General features: G+C 47.0%; 1 protein-coding gene across 9 annotated transcripts in view; it reads right to left on the bottom strand.

Annotated features, from left to right (window-relative positions):
* The window catches only part of abcc1 (ATP binding cassette subfamily C member 1 (ABCC1 blood group)), a 75,779-nt gene that overhangs the window by 46,332 nt on the left and 8,782 nt on the right, over positions 1–20,665 (bottom strand). For 7 of the 9 annotated variants that reach the window (XM_090197751.1, XM_090197749.1, XM_090197750.1 and 4 more), the window contains exons 3-11: positions 19,598–19,741; positions 17,317–17,454; positions 9,520–9,645; positions 7,094–7,155; positions 6,528–6,659; positions 6,121–6,348; positions 1,327–1,504; positions 828–989; positions 123–215 (exon numbers count right to left, since the gene is read on the bottom strand). In XM_090197751.1, coding sequence (XP_090053877.1) covers positions 123–215; positions 828–989; positions 1,327–1,504; positions 6,121–6,348; positions 6,528–6,659; positions 7,094–7,155; positions 9,520–9,645; positions 17,317–17,454; positions 19,598–19,741 — 1,263 coding nt within the window. The other 2 variants (XM_090197752.1, XM_090197753.1) reach the window with 1 other exon arrangement.

The following is a 20,665-nucleotide window of genomic DNA, read 5'->3' as shown; positions in this document are numbered from 1 at the left end:
ATACCTGGTATCAGAGTGATACCTGGTATGTTGTGAATAAGGGGTCAGAGGTACCTGGTATGTTGTGAATAAGGGGTCAGAGAGGTACCTGGTATGTTGTGAATAAGGGGTCAGAGAGGTACCTGGTATGTCTTGGTCTTCATGGCGATCACACCGTTGATTGGCACCATCAGAACCATTACAGCCACGCCAGCCAGCACCGACGGACCCAAGTTCTACACAGGACATGACATCACAAACCACTGAGAAACTGTTAAGATAACAACAGTCTCTGCTGCGTATGTAACAGAGTTGGATTTAGAACATCACTCCTTAGCTTGGAATGTGTCTACTTGCGCCATCAAAATGCTATCCAGATCACTCCCAGTCAGTAACAAGTACCTGCCACAGGATGTACAGAACCAGTATGACCTCTTGGTTTATTTAAAGATCTTTGGTGCGTACCTGCCACAGGAATTACAGGGCCCGTATGACCTCTTGGTTTATTTAAAAGATCTTTGGTGCGTACCTGCCACAGGAATTACAGGGCCCGTATGACCTCTTGGTTTATTTAAAAGATCTTTGGTGCGTACCTGCCACAGGAATTACAGGGCCCGTATGACCTCTTGGTTTATTTAAAAGATCTTTGGTGCGTACCAGCCACAGGAATTACAGGGCCCGTATGACCTCTTGGTTTATTTAAAAGATCTTTGGTGCGTACCTGCCACAGGAATTACAGGGCCCGTATGACCTCTTGGTTTATTTAAAGATCTTTGGTGCGTACCTGCCACAGGAAGTACAGGGCCAGTATGACCTCTTGGTTTATTTAAAAGATCTTTGGTGCGTACCTGCCACAGGAAGTACAGGGCCAGTATGACCTGTAGAGGAGCAGACCAGATCATGTTGATGTAGGTGATGAGGTCCATGAAGCGCTGGGCGTCGACCGACATCAGGTTGACGATCTCTCCCACTGTAGACGTACGCCGCGCCGCGTTACTGATCACCAGAGCCTGGGAGAGGTTAGAGGTTAAAGGTCAGACAGGGGGTAAGGGTCTATGAAGGGTCTACAAAAGTCAGATCAATCGATCATCGGCAGAATATTGATTGATTGATTAGTACACCTACGATCAGTAGACAGCCCCTACTATTGCGGTGTGGAGCCTCATGCCAAATTAACTCTCAATCAATCACTAATCAAATCAATCAGTCACTAATCAAATCAATCAGTCACTAATCAAAACAATCAATCACTAATCAAATCAATGAATTGATCAGCAGAATATTATTTAAACGAAACCTTTATTTAAATTGTACCTTCATTTAACTAGGCAAGTCGATAGTGATTACCTTCCTGTAGACAGCTCCTACTATAGCAGTGCGTAGCCTCATTCCCGTGACGAAGCACACATGGAAGTACTTCTGCAGGATGAGGGTCTGGAAGCAGGTGCAAACGAAGAGCAGCGCGGTGTAGAAGTAGCCCTGCCACGAGGGGGCGCTAGAGTCGTTCACAAACTGGATCAGCAACCTGAAGGGGTTGGAGATCAAGGGGGTTAGCAGGTCAGGGGTCAAAAGGAAATGACACAGGCTGAGAGACGATGATTAAAAGAGGTCAAATGTCAACGGGTAGGGACGGCAAGAGAGATGGACACAAAAGGCCGCATTCAAGGGTTCTTCTGACGGTCTGGAACAACAGGTCCGTTTGGCGATGTCAGAAAAAAAAAAACTCTTGATTTCTAATAATTCCAAGTGCACATGAACACAGCAAGACAGGTCAAACATCTATACAGGCTGAAATGACAAGAGGACATGAACACAGCAAGACAGGTCAAACAGGCTGAAATGACAAGAGGACATAAACACAGCAAGACAGGTCAAACAGGCTGAAATGACAAGAGGACATGAACACAGCAAGACAGGTCAAACAGGCTGAAATGACAAGAGGACATGAACACAGCTAGACAGGTCAAACATCTATACAGGCTGAAATGACAAGAGGACATGAACACAGCAAGACAGGTCAAACATCCATACAGGCTGAAATGACAAGAGGACATGAACACAGCAACACAGGTCAAACATCTATACAGGCTGAAATGACAAGAGCACATGAACACAGCAAGACAGGTCAAACATCTATACAGGCTGAAATGACAAGAGGACATGAACACAGCAAGACAGGTCAAACATCCATACAGGCTGAAATGACAAGAGGACATGAACACAGCAAGACAGGTCAAACAGGCTGAAATGACAAGAGCACATGAACACAGCAAGACAGGTCAAACATCTATACAGCCTGAAATGACAAGAGGACATGAACACAGCAAGACAGGTCAAACATCTATACAGGCTGAAATGATAAGAAGACATGAACACAGCAAGACAGCTCAAACATCCATACAGCCTGAAATGACAAGAGGACATGAACACAGCAAGACAGGTCAAACAGGCTGAAATGACAAGAGGACATGAACACAGCAAGACAGGTCAAACAGGCTGAAATGACAAGAGGACATGAACACAGCAAGACAGGTCAAACAGGCTGAAATGACAAGAGGACATGAACACAGCAAGACAGGTCAAACATCTATACAGGCTGAAATGACAAGAGGACATGAACACAGCAAGACAGGTCAAACAGGCTGAAATGACAAGAGGACATGAACACAGCAAGACAGGTCAAACATCTATACAGGCTGAAATGACAAGAGGACATGAACACAGCAAGACAGGTCAACCATCTATACAGGCTGAAATGACAAGAGGACATGAACACAGCAAGACAGGTCAAACAGGCTGAAATGACAAGAGGACATGAACACAGCAAGACAGGTCAAACATCTATACAGGCTGAAATGACAAGAGGACATGAACACAGCAAGACAGGTCAAACAGGCTGAAATGACAAGAGCACATGAACACAGCAAGACAGCTCAAACATCTATACAGGCTGAAATGACAAGAGCACATGAACACAGCAAGACAGGTCAAACATCTATACAGGCTGAAATGACAAGAGGACATGAACACAGCAAGACAGGTCAAACAGGCTGAAATGACAAGAGGACATGAACACAGCAAGACAGGTCAAACAGGCTGAAATGACAAGAGGACATGAACACAGCAAGACAGCTCAAACATCTATACAGCCTGAGCGGGAGAAAGAGAGGTCTAGTGTTGCACGTTGTACCCAAACTACAGTACTTTTTTGATATTATATCTTGGAAAAACCGTCCTGTATTAGAATGACTTACTTTCGGTTCTTCTATCAAATATGTTTGGACGTTCGGAAATTAACTAAATGTTTTGAACTTATTAGAAACAAAAAGTTTATTGTAAGACATGAACAGAATGCATCAGTGGCTCGTATTCCCTGAAACTTCCTGCAGAGGCAACGGCACGGGAATGACCGTCTGTGTGTGTGTGTGTGTGTGTGTGGGTGTGTGGGTGTGTCTGTGTGTGGGTGTGTCTGTGTGTGGGTGTGTCTGTCTGTCTGTCTGTCTGTCTGTCTGTCTGTCTGTCTGTCTGTCTGTCTGTCTGTCTGTCTGTCTGTCTGTCTGTCTGTCTGTCTGTCTGTCTGTCTGTCTGTCTGTGTGTGTGTGTGTGTGTGTGTGTGTCTGTGTGTGTGTGTGTGTGTGTGTCTGTGTGTCTGTGTGTCTGTGTGTGTGTGTGTGTGTGTGTGTGTCTGTGTGTGTGTGTTCCGCGTATTGTCCACCACTTTGTGTAGCCGTTAGCGATGCTAACGATAACCGTCTTTAGGTAAACGGAAAGGCTTTACCAAAAAAAAAAACCCTCTCAATTAAAAAGTTAAGTACCGGGCAGAATCATGACGATTTGCATCAATCTATCAGGCATTTGTTTTGCAAACTCCATCACGTGTGCAACAGAAACAACGCTAACCTAACAACACCAGGTGCCTGAGCACCTCGTCCCCAGGCTTGGATTGCTGGCCCGTAGAGCCTGGTAACACCGTGCCACAAAGTGGAACTTGAAAAGGGTTCCGGAACATTTTTGAAAATCGGCAAACAAAATATATGTATATATCACATTGAACATATTAGTGGAAGCCCACTTGATTCTGAGTTCAGGGGGGGGGGGGGGAAATACAGTTTGAAAACTATTTCTAAGATGACTACATTTTCTTAGTTCACTTTAGAATTTTCTGACGCTCAACCAGTTAGCAAGTCGTAAATGTCAGAGTTTCCCAGTTCCGACTGGCAAGTGAACACAGCACCAATCACTTGAGCTGCTCGCGCTCTGAAGTCCACAATGTAGCGGGCGGATCTAAGGGCTCAGGATAGATGGTGATGGACAGAGATAGATGGTGATGGACAGAGATAGATGGTGATGGACAGAGATAGATGGTGATGGACAGAGATAGATGGTGATGGACAGAGATAGATGGTGATGGACAGAGATAGATGGTGATGGACAGAGATAGATGGTGATGGACAGCCAATTAAAATTACCCCCCCCCCCCACACTAGAACAGAAACACCTACAAATACCCCCCCCCCCACTAGAACAGAAACACCTACAACTACCCCCCCCCACTAGAACAGAAACACCTACAACTACCCCTCCCCACACTAGAACAGAAACACCTACAACTACCCCTCCCCCCACTAGAAGAGAAACACCTACAACTACCCCCCCCCCCCCACTAGAACAGAAACACCTACAACTACCCCTCCCCACTAGAACAGAAACACCTACAACTACCCCCCCCCCCCCACTAGAACAGAAACACCTACAACTACCCCCCCCCCCACTAGAACAGAAACACCTACAACTACCCCCCCCCCCACTAGAACAGAAACACCTACAACTACCCCCCCCCCCCACTAGAACAGAAACACCTACAACTACCCCTCCCCACACTAGAAGAGAAACACCTACAACTACCCCCCCCCCCCCAACTAGAACAGAAACACCTACAACTACCCCCCCCCCCCACTAGAACAGAAACACCTACAACTACCCCTCCCCACTAGAAGAGAAACACCTACAACTACCCCTCCCCCCCCACTAGAACAGAAACACCTACAACTACCCCTCCCCCCCACTAGAACAGAAACACCTACAACTACCCCCCCCCCCCCACTAGAACAGAAACACCTACAACTACCCCCCCCCCCCCACTAGAACAGAAACACCTACAACTACCCCCCCCCCCCCCCCACTAGAACAGAAACACCTACAACTACCCCTCCCCACACTAGAAGAGAAACACCTACAACTACCCCCCCCCCCCCCCACTAGAACAGAAACACCTACAACTACCCCCCCCCCCCACTAGAACAGAAACACCTACAACTACCCCCTCCCCACACTAGAACAGAAACACCTACAACTACCCCTCCCCCCCCACTAGAACAGAAACACCTACAACTACCCCCCCCCCCCCCACTAGAACAGAAACACCTACAACTACCCCCCCCCCCCACTAGAACAGAAACACCTACAACTACCCCCCCCACTAGAACAGAAACACCTACAACTACCTCTCCCCCCACTAGAAGAGAAACACCTACAACTACCCCCCCCCCCCCCCACTAGAACAGAAACACCTACAACTACCCCCCCCCCCCACTAGAACAGAAACACCTACAACTACCCCTCCCCACTAGAACAGAAACACCTACAACTACCCCCCCCCACTAGAACAGAAACACCTACAACTACCCCCCCCCCCCACTAGAACAGAAACACCTACAACTACCCCCCCCCCACTAGAACAGAAACACCTACAACTACCCCCCCCCTCCCCACTAGAAGAGAAACACCTACAACTACCCCCCCCCCACTAGAACAGAAACACCTACAACTACCCCTCCCCCCCCACTAGAACAGAAACACCTACAACTACCCCTCCCCCCCCACTAGAACAGAAACACCTACAACTACCCCCCCCCCCCCACTAGAACAGAAACACCTACAACTACCCCCCCCCCCCCCACTAGAACAGAAACACCTACAACTACCCCTCCCCACTAGAACAGAAACACCTACAACTACCCCCCCCCACTAGAACAGAAACACCTACAACTACCCCCCCCCCCCCCCCTCACTAGAAGAGAAACACCTACAACAACCCCCCCCCCACTAGAAGAGAAGACCAGACGAGAGTATCTCACCTACCTGAGTATATTCGGCCCCACGAACATGAGAATGTCCTGGATGATCTTGTAGAGAGAAGAGATGAGGAAGTAGGGTCCGAAGGTGAGACAGAGGGCCCAGAACAGAGAGGGTTCTCTCGTCTTCTGGGGTGTCTTCATAATCAGGATCTCTGACTCCTCTACGGGGACACCCTCCTTCCTCTCTCCCCGAGGAGCCTTCTTAGGAGAGTACAGAGTCTTCTCCTCCGGTCTGGGAGAAAGGGAGGGAGGGGAAGAGAAGGAGTTATTTAGCTTGTTTTCCTTCTTTGAACGTTTTGCTACGATGTGCCCTGATGAACATGACCTTTTGACCTTGCCCGAGTGCAAACGCGCCATGATGTGCAAGTACGCGTGTGTGGAGGTGTGTGGTTCCTGGTGGGTTCTCCTGACCTTTTGACCTTCAGGCACTCGTTGTTCCAGCGTCGTACGAGCTGAGGGACGACCCTCTGGGAGCGGTCCTCTGAGTTCAGACACCACAGATCCTTCTGTTCTAACGGACGCTTATAACCTGTTACTATCAGACTGGAGGAGAGGGGGAGATAGAAAAATGAGCGAGAGGGAGAGAGAGAAACACAGAGAGACACACACAGAGAGAGAGACAGAGAGAGAGAGACAGAGAGAGAGAGACACAGAGAGAAAAAGAGAGAGAAACACACAGTGAAACACACACAGAGAGAAACACACAGAGAAACAGAAGGAAGGAAGAAAGGAAGGAAACAGTCAGCACTAACACTTCCTGTAGAAACAGAAACTCACGCCTGCTGTTTCCAGAGGGGTATCCTACAACCCAGGATCAATGAGTTCGCCAGCTAACTTCCATAAACAACCAGAAATGACTATTGATTTTCTCCGGTTCATTAAGAAAGCTAAATATAGATGTGTTTTTGGTTGTTGAGTCAATTAGACCATGCCAAAGGTTATTTTAAAATATATATTTTTATTTCCTAACAGCTCACCCAGTGATCCACCAGAAGCTGATTCTGGACAGAAAGGAAGCTCCGATCTCAGGACAGGGATTCTGTAACCGGCAGGAGATGGAACACACAGTTAGAAAACACACACACACACACGCACGAACGGACGCACACACACACACACACACACGCAAGAACAGACACACACATGGGCGCACACCCACAACATGCACCCTTTCTAACTTTCTCTTAATTAGATACTTATTTTCCACTATAATTTGCAAATAAATTCATAAAAAATCTTACAATGTGATTTTCTGGATTTTTTTTCCTCATTTTGTCTGTCATAGTTGAAGTGTACCTATGATGAAAATTACAGGCCTCTCTCATCTTTTTAAGTGGGAGAACTTGCACAATTGGTGGCTGACTAAATACTTTTTTTGCCCCACTGTACTTGTTAGCATTGCTAACCTTTCAGATTACAGAGGATCACTGGGGGGATTTAACATGTACTTGTTAGCATTGCTAACCTTTCAGATTACAGAGGCTCAGTGGGGTTTAAAAAAATAGCGCCTCGTGTTCAGTGCCGGTATTACCGAATATCCCGGGATGGCACAAAGTCGGTATTAAAGACAATCTGGATACCGCACAAGTCTAATCAACCATCGAAATCAATTCATTAAAAAAATTTATCCTCTTTTGGCTTGATAGCACACAAATTATCCCAATTGATAATCCTTAATTACCGCAGCCATTTGCCAATGCATTGATCATGAAATTGAAAGCCTGTCTTTATATAATGCCTTATGATAATGTTTAATGATAATGTACAAACTATATGAATAGGCATACAACATTAAAGAGAAGACAAGGCTATTTGATTGATCATTTCTTGATCATGGTTCATTTGGGACGGGGAGGGGGACGGGGGGGATGGGGACGGGGAAAGGAATGGGGGGAGGACGGGGACGGGGGACGGGGAAAGGAATGGGGGGAGGACGGGGACGGGGACGGTGGGACGGGGGGAGTAATTTCAGAGGGTCTGCTGTCTGAACAACTTTTATTTGTATTTCTTTTAAGTCTTTTTAATGAATTTATCTTATTAACACTTTGTTCTAGCTAGTTGTGTAGGTAGCCGTCAAGTAAACACAATGTGTTCCCTCCGGCTGAGAAAGACACACTAACGAAAACAAAGGTAGGAATAGATTGTTTTCTGTTAGTAAAACTCCCTTTAGTCTATACTGATGTGTCAGGCCTATTAAAAGGGATGTTATCTTGCACAGCTTAACATATAAACTAAACCTCTGTACAGATTTCTTGTTCGTTCAAAACATCTTTCTCTCCAGCTGCCAGTGCGACCACAGCATAGAGATGGCTAGCTAGACGGTGAAGCCCTCTATGGGGCTGTTCTATCACAGAAGCGATCAATAGCAAAGATCAGGGGTGAGCACTTTATCCATTTCTATGGCCAGCTGTCTGGACTTTCTCCACTCGCTCAAGGATCATTGAGGAAACCGCGAGTGTGTCACTAGAAAAAAGTAACGAACAATATTCCAATATTTGAATACAGCAACTCGTAATATTATTTAGTTACTCGTGAAAGTAATTAGACTGAAACACGTTACCCTCAACACACACGCACACACACACACACACACACACACACACACACACACACACACACACACTGCACACACACACAATGCACACACAATGCACACACAATGCACACACAATGCACACACACACACACACAATGCACACACACACACACACTTTCCATGTTGTTACTGATCTCTGGAAGGTCTGACTGTTCCTTTGTGAGACTGTTAACAGGGAAGCCTGTATCCATGTCGTTATTGATCTCTGGACTGTCTCTGTTGTGGGAGTGGAACAATAACACAAGAGAACCAATCCTGGGAACTGGTAAACCTGTTGCTAGCACAATAACACAAGAGAACCAATCCTGGGAACTGGTAAACCTGTTGCTAGCACAATAACACAAGAGAACCAATCCTGGGAACTGGTAAACCTGTTGCTAGCACAATAACACAAGAGAACCAATCCTGGGAACTGGTTAACCTGTTGCTAGCACAATAACACACACAGCTGGCATTCACTTAACACACACAGCAATATCCACACACACTTCTCACAGTCACACAACATTTACTGTTTGACACAGCAAGCACTCATACAAGCACACACACAGCTAAACACACACACACAGCATGCACTAATTTCTACAAACACAATGTGCCGACACGCAGAGACATAACAAAAACACCCAGAGAGACAGAGTGCAGTGTGTGTGTGTGTGTGTGTGTGTCTCTCTCTGTGTGTGTGTGTGTGTGTGTCTCTGTGTGTGTGTGTGTGTCTCTCTGTGTGTGTGTTCTCTGTGTCTCTGTGTCTCTGTGTATGTGTGTCTGTCTGTCTGTGTGTGTGTGTGTGTGTGTGTGTGTACTCACAGCGTCTTTGGATGCCTCTGAGAAGAGAGGAGGCTGGTCTGAGAGGGCTGACAGGAGCAGAGAGATGAGCAGCAGTGTGTAGTAGATGTAGAAGGTTGTGTATCTGAACACACACACCATCGACGGCTGGGAGGAAACATATGGAAACACTGTTAAAAAAATACCTTTATTTCATAGGTAGCCTAGTGGTTAGAGTGTAGAGGTGGCAGGGTAGCCTAGTGGTTAGAGTGTAGAGGTGGCAGGGTAGCCTAGTGGTTAGAGTGTAGAAGTGGCAGGAAGCCTAGTGGTTAGAGTGTAGAGGTGGCAGGGTAGTCTAGTGGTTAGAGTGTAGAGGTGGCAGGGTAGCCTAGTGGTTAGAGTGTAGAGGCGGCAGGGTAGTCTAGTGGTTAGAGTGTAGAGGTGGCAGGGTAGCCTAGTGGTTAGAGTGTAGAGGTGGCAGGGTAGCCTAGTGGTTAGAGTGTAGAGGTGGCAGGGTAGCCTAGTGGTTAGAGTGTAGAGGTGGCAGGGTAGCCTAGTGGTTAGAGTGTAGAGGTGGCAGGGTAGCCTAGTGGTTAGAGTGTAGAGGCGGCAGGGTAGTCTAGTGGTTAGAGTGTAGAGGTGGCAGGGTAGCCTAGTGGTTAGAGTGTAGAGGTGGCAGGGTAGCCTAGTGGTTAGAGTGTAGAGGCGGCAGGGTAGTCTAGTGGTTAGAGTGTAGAGGTGGCAGGGTAGCCTAGTGGTTAGAGTGTAGAGGTGGCAGGGTAGCCTAGTGGTTAGAGTGTAGAGGCGGCAGGGTAGTCTAGTGGTTAGAGTGTAGAGGTGGCAGGGTAGCCTAGTGGTTAGAGTGTAGAGGTGGCAGGGTAGCCTAGTGGTTAGAGTGTAGAGGTGGCAGGGTAGCCTAGTGGTTAGAGTGTAGAGGTGGCAGGGTAGCCTAGTGGTTAGAGTGTAGAGGTGGCAGGGTAGCCTAGTGGTTAGAGTGTAGAGGCGGCAGGGTAGTCTAGTGGTTAGAGTGTAGAGGTGGCAGGGTAGTCTAGTGGTTAGAGTGTAGAGGTGGCAGGGTAGCCTAGTGGTTAGAGTGTAGAGGTGGCAGGGTAGCCTAGTGGTTAGAGTGTAGAGGTGGCAGGAAGCCTAGTGGTTAGAGTGTAGAGGTGGCAGGAAGCCTAGTGGTTAGAGTGTAGAGGCGGCAGGTAGCCTAGTGGTTAGAGTGTAGAGGTGGCAGGTAGCCTAGTGGTGGCAGGGTAGCCTAGTGGTTAGAGTGTAGAGGTGGCAGGGTAGCCTAGTGGTTAGAGTGTAGAGGTGGCAGGGTAGCCTAGTGGTTAGAGTGTAGAGGCGGCAGGGTAGCCTAGTGGTTAGAGTGTAGAGGTGGCAGGGTAGCCTAGTGGTTAGAGTGTAGAGGTGGCAGGAAGCCTAGTGGTTAGAGTGTAGAGGCGGCAGGGTAGTCTAGTGGTTAGAGTGTAGAGGTGGCAGGAAGCCTAGTGGTTAGAGTGTAGAGGTGGCAGGAAGCCTAGTGGTTAGAGTGTAGAGGCGGCAGGTAGCCTAGTGGTTAGAGTGTAGAGGTGGCAGGTAGCCTAGTGGTGGCAGGGTAGCCTAGTGGTTAGAGTGTAGAGGTGGCAGGGTAGCCTAGTGGTTAGAGTGTAGAGGTGGCAGGGTAGCCTAGTGGTTAGAGTGTAGAGGCGGCAGGGTAGCCTAGTGGTTAGAGTGTAGAGGTGGCAGGGTAGCCTAGTGGTTAGAGTGTAGAGGTGGCAGGAAGCCTAGTGGTTAGAGTGTAGAGGTGGCAGGAAGCCTAGTGGTTAGAGTGTAGAGGTGGCACGGTAGCCTAGTGGTTAGAGTGTAGAGGCGGCAGGGTAGCCTAGTGGTTAGAGTGTAGAGGTGGCAGGGTAGCCTAGTGGTTAGAGTGTAGAGGTGGCAGGGTAGCCTAGTGGTTAGAGTGTAGAGGCGGCAGGGTAGTCTAGTGGTTAGAGTGTAGAGGTGGCAGGGTAGTCTAGTGGTTAGAGTGTAGAGGTGGCAGGGTAGCCTAGTGGTTAGAGTGTAGAGGTGGCAGGGTAGCCTAGTGGTTAGAGTGTGGAGGTGGCAGGTAGCCTAGTGGTGGCAGGGTAGCCTAGTGGTTAGAGTGTAGAGGTGGCAGGGTAGCCTAGTGGTGGCAGGGTAGCCTAGTGGTTAGAGTGTAGAGGTGGCAGGGTAGCCTAGTGGTTAGAGTGTAGAGGTGGCAGGAAGCCTAGTGGTTAGAGTGTAGAGGCGGCAGGTAGCCTAGTGGTTAGAGTGTAGAGGTGGCAGGTAGCCTAGTGGTGGCAGGGTAGCCTAGTGGTTAGAGTGTAGAGGTGGCAGGGTAGCCTAGTGGTGGCAGGGTAGCCTAGTGGTTAGAGTGTAGAGGTGGCAGGGTAGCCTAGTGGTTAGAGTGTAGAGGTGGCAGGGTAGCCTAGTGGTTAGAGTGTAGAGGCGGCAGGGTAGCCTAGTGGTTAGAGTGTAGAGGTGGCAGGGTAGCCTAGTGGTTAGAGTGTAGAGGTGGCAGGAAGCCTAGTGGTTAGAGTGTAGAGGTGGCAGGAAGCCTAGTGGTTAGAGTGTAGAGGTGGCACGGTAGCCTAGTGGTTAGAGTGTAGAGGCGGCAGGGTAGCCTAGTGGTTAGAGTGTAGAGGTGGCACGGTAGCCTAGTGGTTAGAGTGTAGAGGCGGCAGGGTGGCCTAGTGGTTAGAGTGTAGAGGTGGCAGGGTAGCCTAGTGGTTAGAGTGTAGAGGTGGCAGGGTAGCCTAGTGGTTAGAGTGTAGAGGCGGCAGGGTAGCCTAGTGGTTAGAGTGTAGGGGCGGCAGGGTAGCCTAGTGGTTAGAGTGTAGAGGTGGCAGGGGAGTCTAGTGGTTAGAGTGTAGAGGCGGCAGGGTAGCCTAGTGGTTAGAGTGTAGAGGTGGCAGGGTAGCCTAGTGGTTAGAGTGTAGAGGCGGCAGGGTAGCCTAGTGGTTAGAGTGTAGAGGTGGCAGGGTAGCCTAGTGGTTAGAGTGTAGAGGCGGCAGGGTAGCCTAGTGGTTAGAGTGTAGGGGCGGCAGGGTAGCCTAGTGGTGGCAGGGTAGCCTAGTGGTTAGAGTGTAGGGGTGGCAGGGTAGCCTAGTGGTTAGAGTGTAGAGGCGGCAGGGTAGCCTAGTGGTTAGAGTGTAGAGGTGGCAGGGTAGCCTAGTGGTTAGAGTGTAGAGGTGGCAGGGTAGCCTAGTGGTTAGAGTGTAGAGGTGGCAGGGTAGCCTAGTGGTTAGAGTGTGGAGGTGGCAAGAGCGTTGGACTAGTAACCGGAAGGTTGCAAGTTCAAACCCCCGAGCTGACAAGGTACCAATCTGTTGTTCTGCCCCTGAACAGGCAGTTAACCCACTGTTCCTAGGCCAGTTAACCCACTGTTCCTAGACCAGTTAACCCACTGTTCCTAGACCAGTTAACCCACTGTTCCTAGACCAGTTAACCCACTGTTCCTAGACCAGTTAACCCACTGTTCCTAGACCAGTTAACCCACTGTTCCTAGACCAGTTAACCCACTGTTCCTAGACCAGTTAACCCACTGTTCCTAGACCAGTTAACCCACTGTTCCTAGGCCAGTTAACCCACTGTTCCTAGGCCAGTTAACCCACTGTTCCTAGACCAGTTAACCCACTGTTCCTAGACCAGTTAACCCACTGTTCCTAGACCAGTTAACCCACTGTTCCTAGACCAGTTAACCCACTGTTCCTAGACCAGTTAACCCACTGTTCCTAGACCAGTTAACCCACTGTTCCTAGGCCAGTTAACCCACTGTTCCTAGACCAGTTAACCCACTGTTCCTAGACCAGTTAACCCACTGTTCCTAGACCAGTTAACCCACTGTTCCTAGACCAGTTAACCCACTGTTCCTAGACCAGTTAACCCACTGTTCCTAGACCAGTTAACCCACTGTTCCTAGACCAGTTAACCCACTGTTCCTAGACCAGTTAACCCACTGTTCCTAGACCAGTTAACCCACTGTTCCTAGACCAGTTAACCCACTGTTCCTAGACCAGTTAACCCACTGTTCCTAGACCAGTTAACCCACTGTTCCTAGACCAGTTAACCCACTGTTCCTAGACCAGTTAACCCACTGTTCCTAGACCAGTTAACCCACTGTTCCTAGACCAGTTAACCCACTGTTCCTAGACCAGTTAACCCACTGTTCCTAGACCAGTTAACCCACTGTTCCTAGACCAGTTAACCCACTGTTCCTAGACCAGTTAACCCACTGTTCCTAGACCAGTTAACCCACTGTTCCTAGACCAGTTAACCCACTGTTCCTAGACCAGTTAACCCACTGTTCCTAGACCAGTTAACCCACTGTTCCTAGACCAGTTAACCCACTGTTCCTAGACCAGTTAACCCACTGTTCCTAGACCAGTTAACCCACTGTTCCTAGACCAGTTAACCCACTGTTCCTAGACCAGTTAACCCACTGTTCCTAGACCAGTTAACCCACTGTTCCTAGACCAGTTAACCCACTGTTCCTAGACCAGTTAACCCACTGTTCCTAGACCAGTTAACCCACTGTTCCTAGACCAGTTAACCCACTGTTCCTAGACCAGTTAACCCACTGTTCCTAGACCAGTTAACCCACTGTTCCTAGACCAGTTAACCCACTGTTCCTAGACCAGTTAACCCACTGTTCCTAGACCAGTTAACCCACTGTTCCTAGACCAGTTAACCCACTGTTCCTAGACCAGTTAACCCACTGTTCCTAGACCAGTTAACCCACTGTTCCTAGACCAGTTAACCCACTGTTCCTAGACCAGTTAACCCACTGTTCCTAGGCCAGTTAACCCACTGTTCCTAGACCAGTTAACCCACTGTTCCTAGACCAGTTAACCCACTGTTCCTAGACCAGTTAACCCACTGTTCCTAGACCAGTTAACCCACTGTTCCTAGACCAGTTAACCCACTGTTCCTAGACCAGTTAACCCCCTGTTCCTAGACCAGTTAACCCACTGTTCCTAGGCCAGTTAACCCACTGTTCCTAGACCAGTTAACCCACTGTTCCTAGACCAGTTAACCCATTGTTCCTAGACCAGTTAACCCACTGTTCCTAGACCAGTTAACCCACTGTTCCTAGACCAGTTAACCCACTGTTCCTAGACCAGTTAACCCACTGTTCCTAGACCAGTTAACCCATTGTTCCTAGACCAGTTAACCCACTGTTCCTAGACCAGTTAACCCACTGTTCCTAGGCCAGTTAACCCACTGTTCCTAGACCAGTTAATCCACTGTTCCTAGACCAGTTAACCCCCTGTTCCTAGACCAGTTAACCCACTGTTCCTAGGCCAGTTAACCCACTGTTCCTAGACCAGTTAACCCACTGTTCCTAGACCAGTTAACCCATTGTTCCTAGACCAGTTAACCCACTGTTCCTAGACCAGTTAACCCACTGTTCCTAGGCCAGTTAACCCACTGTTCCTAGACCAGTTAATCCACTGTTCCTAGACCAGTTAACCCCCTGTTCCTAGACCAGTTAACCCACTGTTCCTAGACCAGTTAACCCACTGTTCCTAGACCAGTTAACCCACTGTTCCTCGGCCGTCATTGAAGAAAAGAAATAAAAAAATACCTTTCTTTCACAGACCTCCAAGTCTGAGACAGTTTACTGGCAATAAGACTGGACTCTTCTTGTTACACACAGACACACACAGAACTAGAACTGGGTGATGTGGACAGAAATCCATATCGCGATAAACATAATTTTTTTTAGCAATAATGATAAATCAGTGATCAATTACATTAAATCATTCATGGGGGAGGTGCTCGAGCTGGGCGATATGTAACAAAAAGTAACATCGCGAAAAAAATGTAATTATTTTTCTCAATAAACAACAAAGTCCTCAACAACATTTGTTTTTTGTTTTCATGGACAGTTACAGTTACTCTAACTGTAAATATGATATTGTCGCTAGATAGCCATGTAGGCTAATCTAACTGTAAATATGATATTGTCGCTAGATAGCCATGTAGGCTAATCTAACTGTAAATATGATATTGTCGCTAGATAGCCATGTAGGCTAATCTAACTGTAAATATGATATTGTCGCTAGATAGCCATGTAGGCTAATCTAACTGTAAATATGTTGTTGCTAGATAGCCATGTAGGCTAATCTAACTGTAAATATGATATTGTTGCTAGATTGATTAATCAATTAGCCTACAAGGCTATCTAGCAACAAGATCATATTTACAGTTAGTAATCTAGCTAAGTGTACATAGCTATCTAGCAACAACATCATATTTACAGATAGATTAGCCTAATGTCCTACAGGAACTTCCCAGCTCTAGGCCTGACTTCCCAGCTCTAGGCCTGACTTCCCAGCTCTAGGCCTAACTTCCCAGCTCCAGGCCTGACTTCCCAGCTCCAGGCCTAACTTCCCAGCTCCAGGCCTAACTTCATAGCTCCAGGCCTAACTTCATAGCTCCAGGCCTAACTTCCCAGCTCCAGGCCTGACTTCCCAGCTCCAGGCCTAACTTCCCAGCTCCAGGCCTAACTTCCCAGCTCCAGGCCTAACTTCCCAGCTCCAGGCCTAACTTCCCAGCTCCAGGCCTAACTTCCCAGCTCTAGGCCTAACTTCCCAGCTCCAGGCCTGACTTCCCAGCTCTAGGCCTAACTTCATAGCTCCAGGCCTAACTTCCCAGCTCTAGGCCTGACTTCCCAGCTCCAGGCCTGACTTCCCAGCTCCAGGCCTGACTTCCCAGCTCCAGGCCTAACTTCCCAGCTCCAGGCCTAACTTCCCAGCTCTAGGCCTAACTTCCCAGCTCCAGGCCTAACTTCCCAGCTCTAGGCCTAACTTCCCAGCTCTAGGCCTAACTTCCCAGCTCTAGGCCTAACTTCCCAGCTCTAGGCCCGGCGCTCTCCGCTCGGCTCCGCGGGTTCATCAGAACCATACTAACTCCAGCCTAGTCCTGTTGTAAAGTGGTGCCATGAACACAACACTAAGAGGTGAGAAATACTTGGAAAACTCCCAGAAAGCTGTGACTCTCTGTAACTACAACAACAGTAGTTGTTTTGAGAACTGTATTTTCCCCCCCACAGTAGCATCTTGAGCAACGGTCATATGATTATGCTTCTCAGAATGCATCTCTACCTCCTCCGTGTCACAGCGGAGAGAAGAAGTGAGTCAGCAGCCGACAGCCAAACAAACAGAGACAGGCAGAGAGTTCCATAGCAGGAATCAACATAATGCATAGGCTATTACTGTTGACCACATTATGATTCTAGAACAATCCACAGGGACGTTGTGTAACAAAATCACACCAAATAATAGTTCTAGAACAATCCACAGGAACGTTGTGTAACAAAATCACACCAAATAATGGTTCTAGAACAATCCACAGGAACATTGTGTAACAAAATCACATCAAATAATGGTTCTAGAACAATCCACAGGAACATTGTGTAACAAAATCACCCCAAATAATGGTTCTAGAACAATCCACAGGAACATTGTGCAGCAAAATCACTCCAAATTATAGTTCTAGAACAATCCACAGTAAGAGGTAGCCTATGTCTGTACCTGTACATGACCATCTGATCATTTATCACTCCAGTGTTAATCTGCAAAATTGTAATTATTCGCCTACCTCCTCATGCCTTTTGCACACAATGTAATAGACTCCCCTTTTTTTTTCTACTGTGTTATTGACTTAATTGTTTACTCCATGTGTAACTCTGTGTTGTCTGTTCACACTGCTATGCTTTATCTTGGCCAGGTCGCAGTTGTAAATGAGACCTTGTTCTCAACTAGCCTACCTGGTTAAATAAAGGTGTTCTCAACTAGCCTACCTGGTTAAATAAAGGTGTTCTCTCACCTCGTTGATGGCTTGTATGATCTTGGATCTGAATGTGACGGTAGCACAGAGGACGGCCACCAGCCAGAAGTTGAGCATCACCCCTGAAGACTGGACTCCTTTTAACCTCTCATACTGAGTCAGGAGGGTGGCTAGCAGCTGGGGAGAGAACACACACACACATTAGAACAACACACACACACACACACATTAGAACAACATATACACACACACACATTAGAACAACATATACACATTAGAACATATATACACACACACACACACATTAGAACAACATATACACACACACATTAGAACAACATATACACACACACACACACTAGAACATACACACATACACACACACTAGAACATACACACACACACACACACACACACACACACACACACACACACACACACACACACACACACACACACACACATCCCATTCAGATCTGACACCACTTGTGAGTACACACACGTTTAATATTATGCATTTGATCCTCGCGGGAATTGAACCCGCAACCTTGCTGTTGCAAGCGCCATGCTCTTACCAACATGTATTAATTATGCCCAGATGTTAATAACACTATAAAAACCACTCCTCCTACGGACCACATTCATACAGTATTTATACTGAATCACTACATACTGGGACTATGACAAGGCAGCAGAGTACTGGGTACTGGTAGACAGTATTATACTGAATCACTAGATACTGGGTACTGGTAGACACAGTATTATATTGAATCACTAGATACTGGGTACTGGTAGACACAGTATTATATTGAATCACTAGATACTGGGTACTGGTAGACAGTATTATACTAAATCACTAGATACTGGGTACTGGTAGACAGAGTATTATATTGAATCACTAGATACTGGGTACTGGTAGACAGTATTATACTAAATCACTAGATACTGGGTACTGGTAGACACAGTATTATATTGAATCACTAGATACTGGGTACTGGTAGACACAGTATTATATTGAATCACTAGATACTGGGTACTGGTAGACAGTATTATACTAAATCACTAGATACTGGGTACTGGTAGACAGAGTATTATATTGAATCACTAGATACTGGGTACTGGTAGACAGAGTATTATATTGAATCACTACATACTGGGACTATGACAAGGCAGCAGAGTACTAGATACTGGTAGACAGTATTATACTAAATCACTAGATACTGGTAGACAGTATTATACTAAATCACTAGGTACTGGTAGACAGTATTATACTGAATCACTAGATACTGGTAGACAGTATTATACTGAATCACTAGATACTGGTAGACAGTATTATACTGAATCACTAGATACTGGTAGACAGTATTATACTGAATCACTAGATACTGGGTACTGGTAGACAGAGTATTATATTGAATCACTAGATACTGGGTACTGGTAGACAGAGTATTATATTGAATCACTAGATACTGGGTACTGGTAGACACAGTATTATATTGAATCACTAGATACTGGGTACTGGTAGACACAGTATTATATTGAATCACTAGATACTGGGTACTGGTAGACACAGTATTATATTGAATCACTAGATACTGGGTACTGGTAGACAGAGTATTATATTGAATCACTAGATACTGGGTACTGGTAGACACAGTATTATACTGAATCACTAGATACTGGGTACTGGTAGACAGAGTATTATATTGAATCACTAGATACTGGTAGACAGTATTATACTGAATCACTAGATACTGGGTACTGGTAGACACAGTATTATACTGAATCACTAGATACTGGTAGACACAGTATTATATTGAATCACTAGATACTGGGTACTGGTAGGCAGTATTATACTGAATCACTAGATACTGGGTACTGGTAGACACAGTATAATATTGAATCACTAGATACTGGGTACTGGTAGACACAGTATTATATTGAATCACTAGATACTGGGTACTGGTAGATACTTACAGGCCGACCACTCCCTCCCCAGCTAGGACCCTTACAGGCCGACCACTCCCCCCCAGCTAAGACCCTTACAGGCCAACCACTCCCCCCCAGCTAAGACCCTTACAGGCCGACCACTCCCCCCCAGCTAAGACCCTTACAGGCCGACCACTCCCCCCCAGCTAAGACCCTTACAGGCCGACCACTCCCCCCCAGCTAAGACCCTTACAGGCCGACCACCCACAGTGTTGGTTTTTACTATAGTGATGCCGAGCATGGTGGGGCTAACCAGATAAACAGTGTTGGTTTTTACCATAGTGATGCCGAGCATGGTGGGGCTAACCAGATAAACAGTGTTGGTTGTTACCATAGTGATGCCGAGCATGGTGGGGCTAACCAGATTAACAGGTGCCTGGGTGGAGGAGGAGGCACCGCTGTCATGTTGGCTTCTTTCCCAGAAAGAGTAAAACACATCTGCCCAGCAGACGATCCACAGGAGAAAACCTACTGCCTGGAGGAGAGGATGAGAGGAGAGCAGGAAGAAGACTTTATTGTGCATTTTCAGATAATGGAAATTCATATTTTGCTTTAAACCCCATTCCCGGAGAAACACATGCACCCAAACACACACACACACGCAACCTCGCCGGCCGGCCGCAGGGCAGTGACCCTGGAGCAGCTGAGGGGTCAAGTTTAAGTGGCACAACAGCAGGAGGCATCTAGGATGTTATTGCTACTCTAGGATACTCATTCCTCACTACTTTTGCCCAGAGCCTTTCTGGCCAGGGCCCTAGGGGTAGTGCGTGAAAAGTAGTGCGTGAAATAGGGAACCATTTGGGATGCAGATGAAGGAGGAGGAAATGAGATATTTTAATGAGGTGTGTGTCAGGATATTGTCTTGTCAGACACTCTACCACACAGAGAAGCCTGTGTTCTGAAATGACTCTCCTGGTTGTTCAGAGAGACTGTTCTGAAATGACTCTCCTGGTTGTTCAGAGAAAGAGTGTTAGCTTGATATATATGTTTCTCTGGTTGTTCAGAGAGAGAGAGAGTGTTAGCTTGATATATATGTTTCTCTGGTTGTTCAGAGAGAGAGAGAGTGTTAGCTTGATATATATGTTTCTCTGGTTGTTCAGAGAGAGAGAGAGTGTTAGCTTGCTATATATGTTTCTCTGGTTGTTCAGAGAGAGAGAGAGAGAGAGAGAGAGAGAGAGTGTTAGCTTGCTATATATGTTTCTCTGGTTGTTCAGAGAGAGAGAGAGAGTGTTAGCTTGATATATATGTTTATCTGGTTGTTCAGAGAGAGAGAGAGAGAGTGTTAGCTTGCTATATATGTTTATCTGGTTGTTCAGAGAGAGAGAGAGAGTGTTAGCTTGATATATATGTTTCTCTGGTTGTTCAGAGAGAGAGAGAGAGAGAGAGAGAGAGTGTTAGC

The sequence above is a fragment of the Oncorhynchus mykiss genome, chromosome 13 (assembly GCF_057628025.1).
Source record: "Oncorhynchus mykiss isolate SJ-2025 chromosome 13, ASM5762802v1, whole genome shotgun sequence".
Taxonomy (NCBI): Eukaryota; Metazoa; Chordata; class Actinopteri; order Salmoniformes; family Salmonidae; genus Oncorhynchus; species Oncorhynchus mykiss.
The sequence above is the reverse complement of the archived record's forward strand: the minus strand, read 5'-3'. Positions and strand labels throughout refer to the sequence as shown.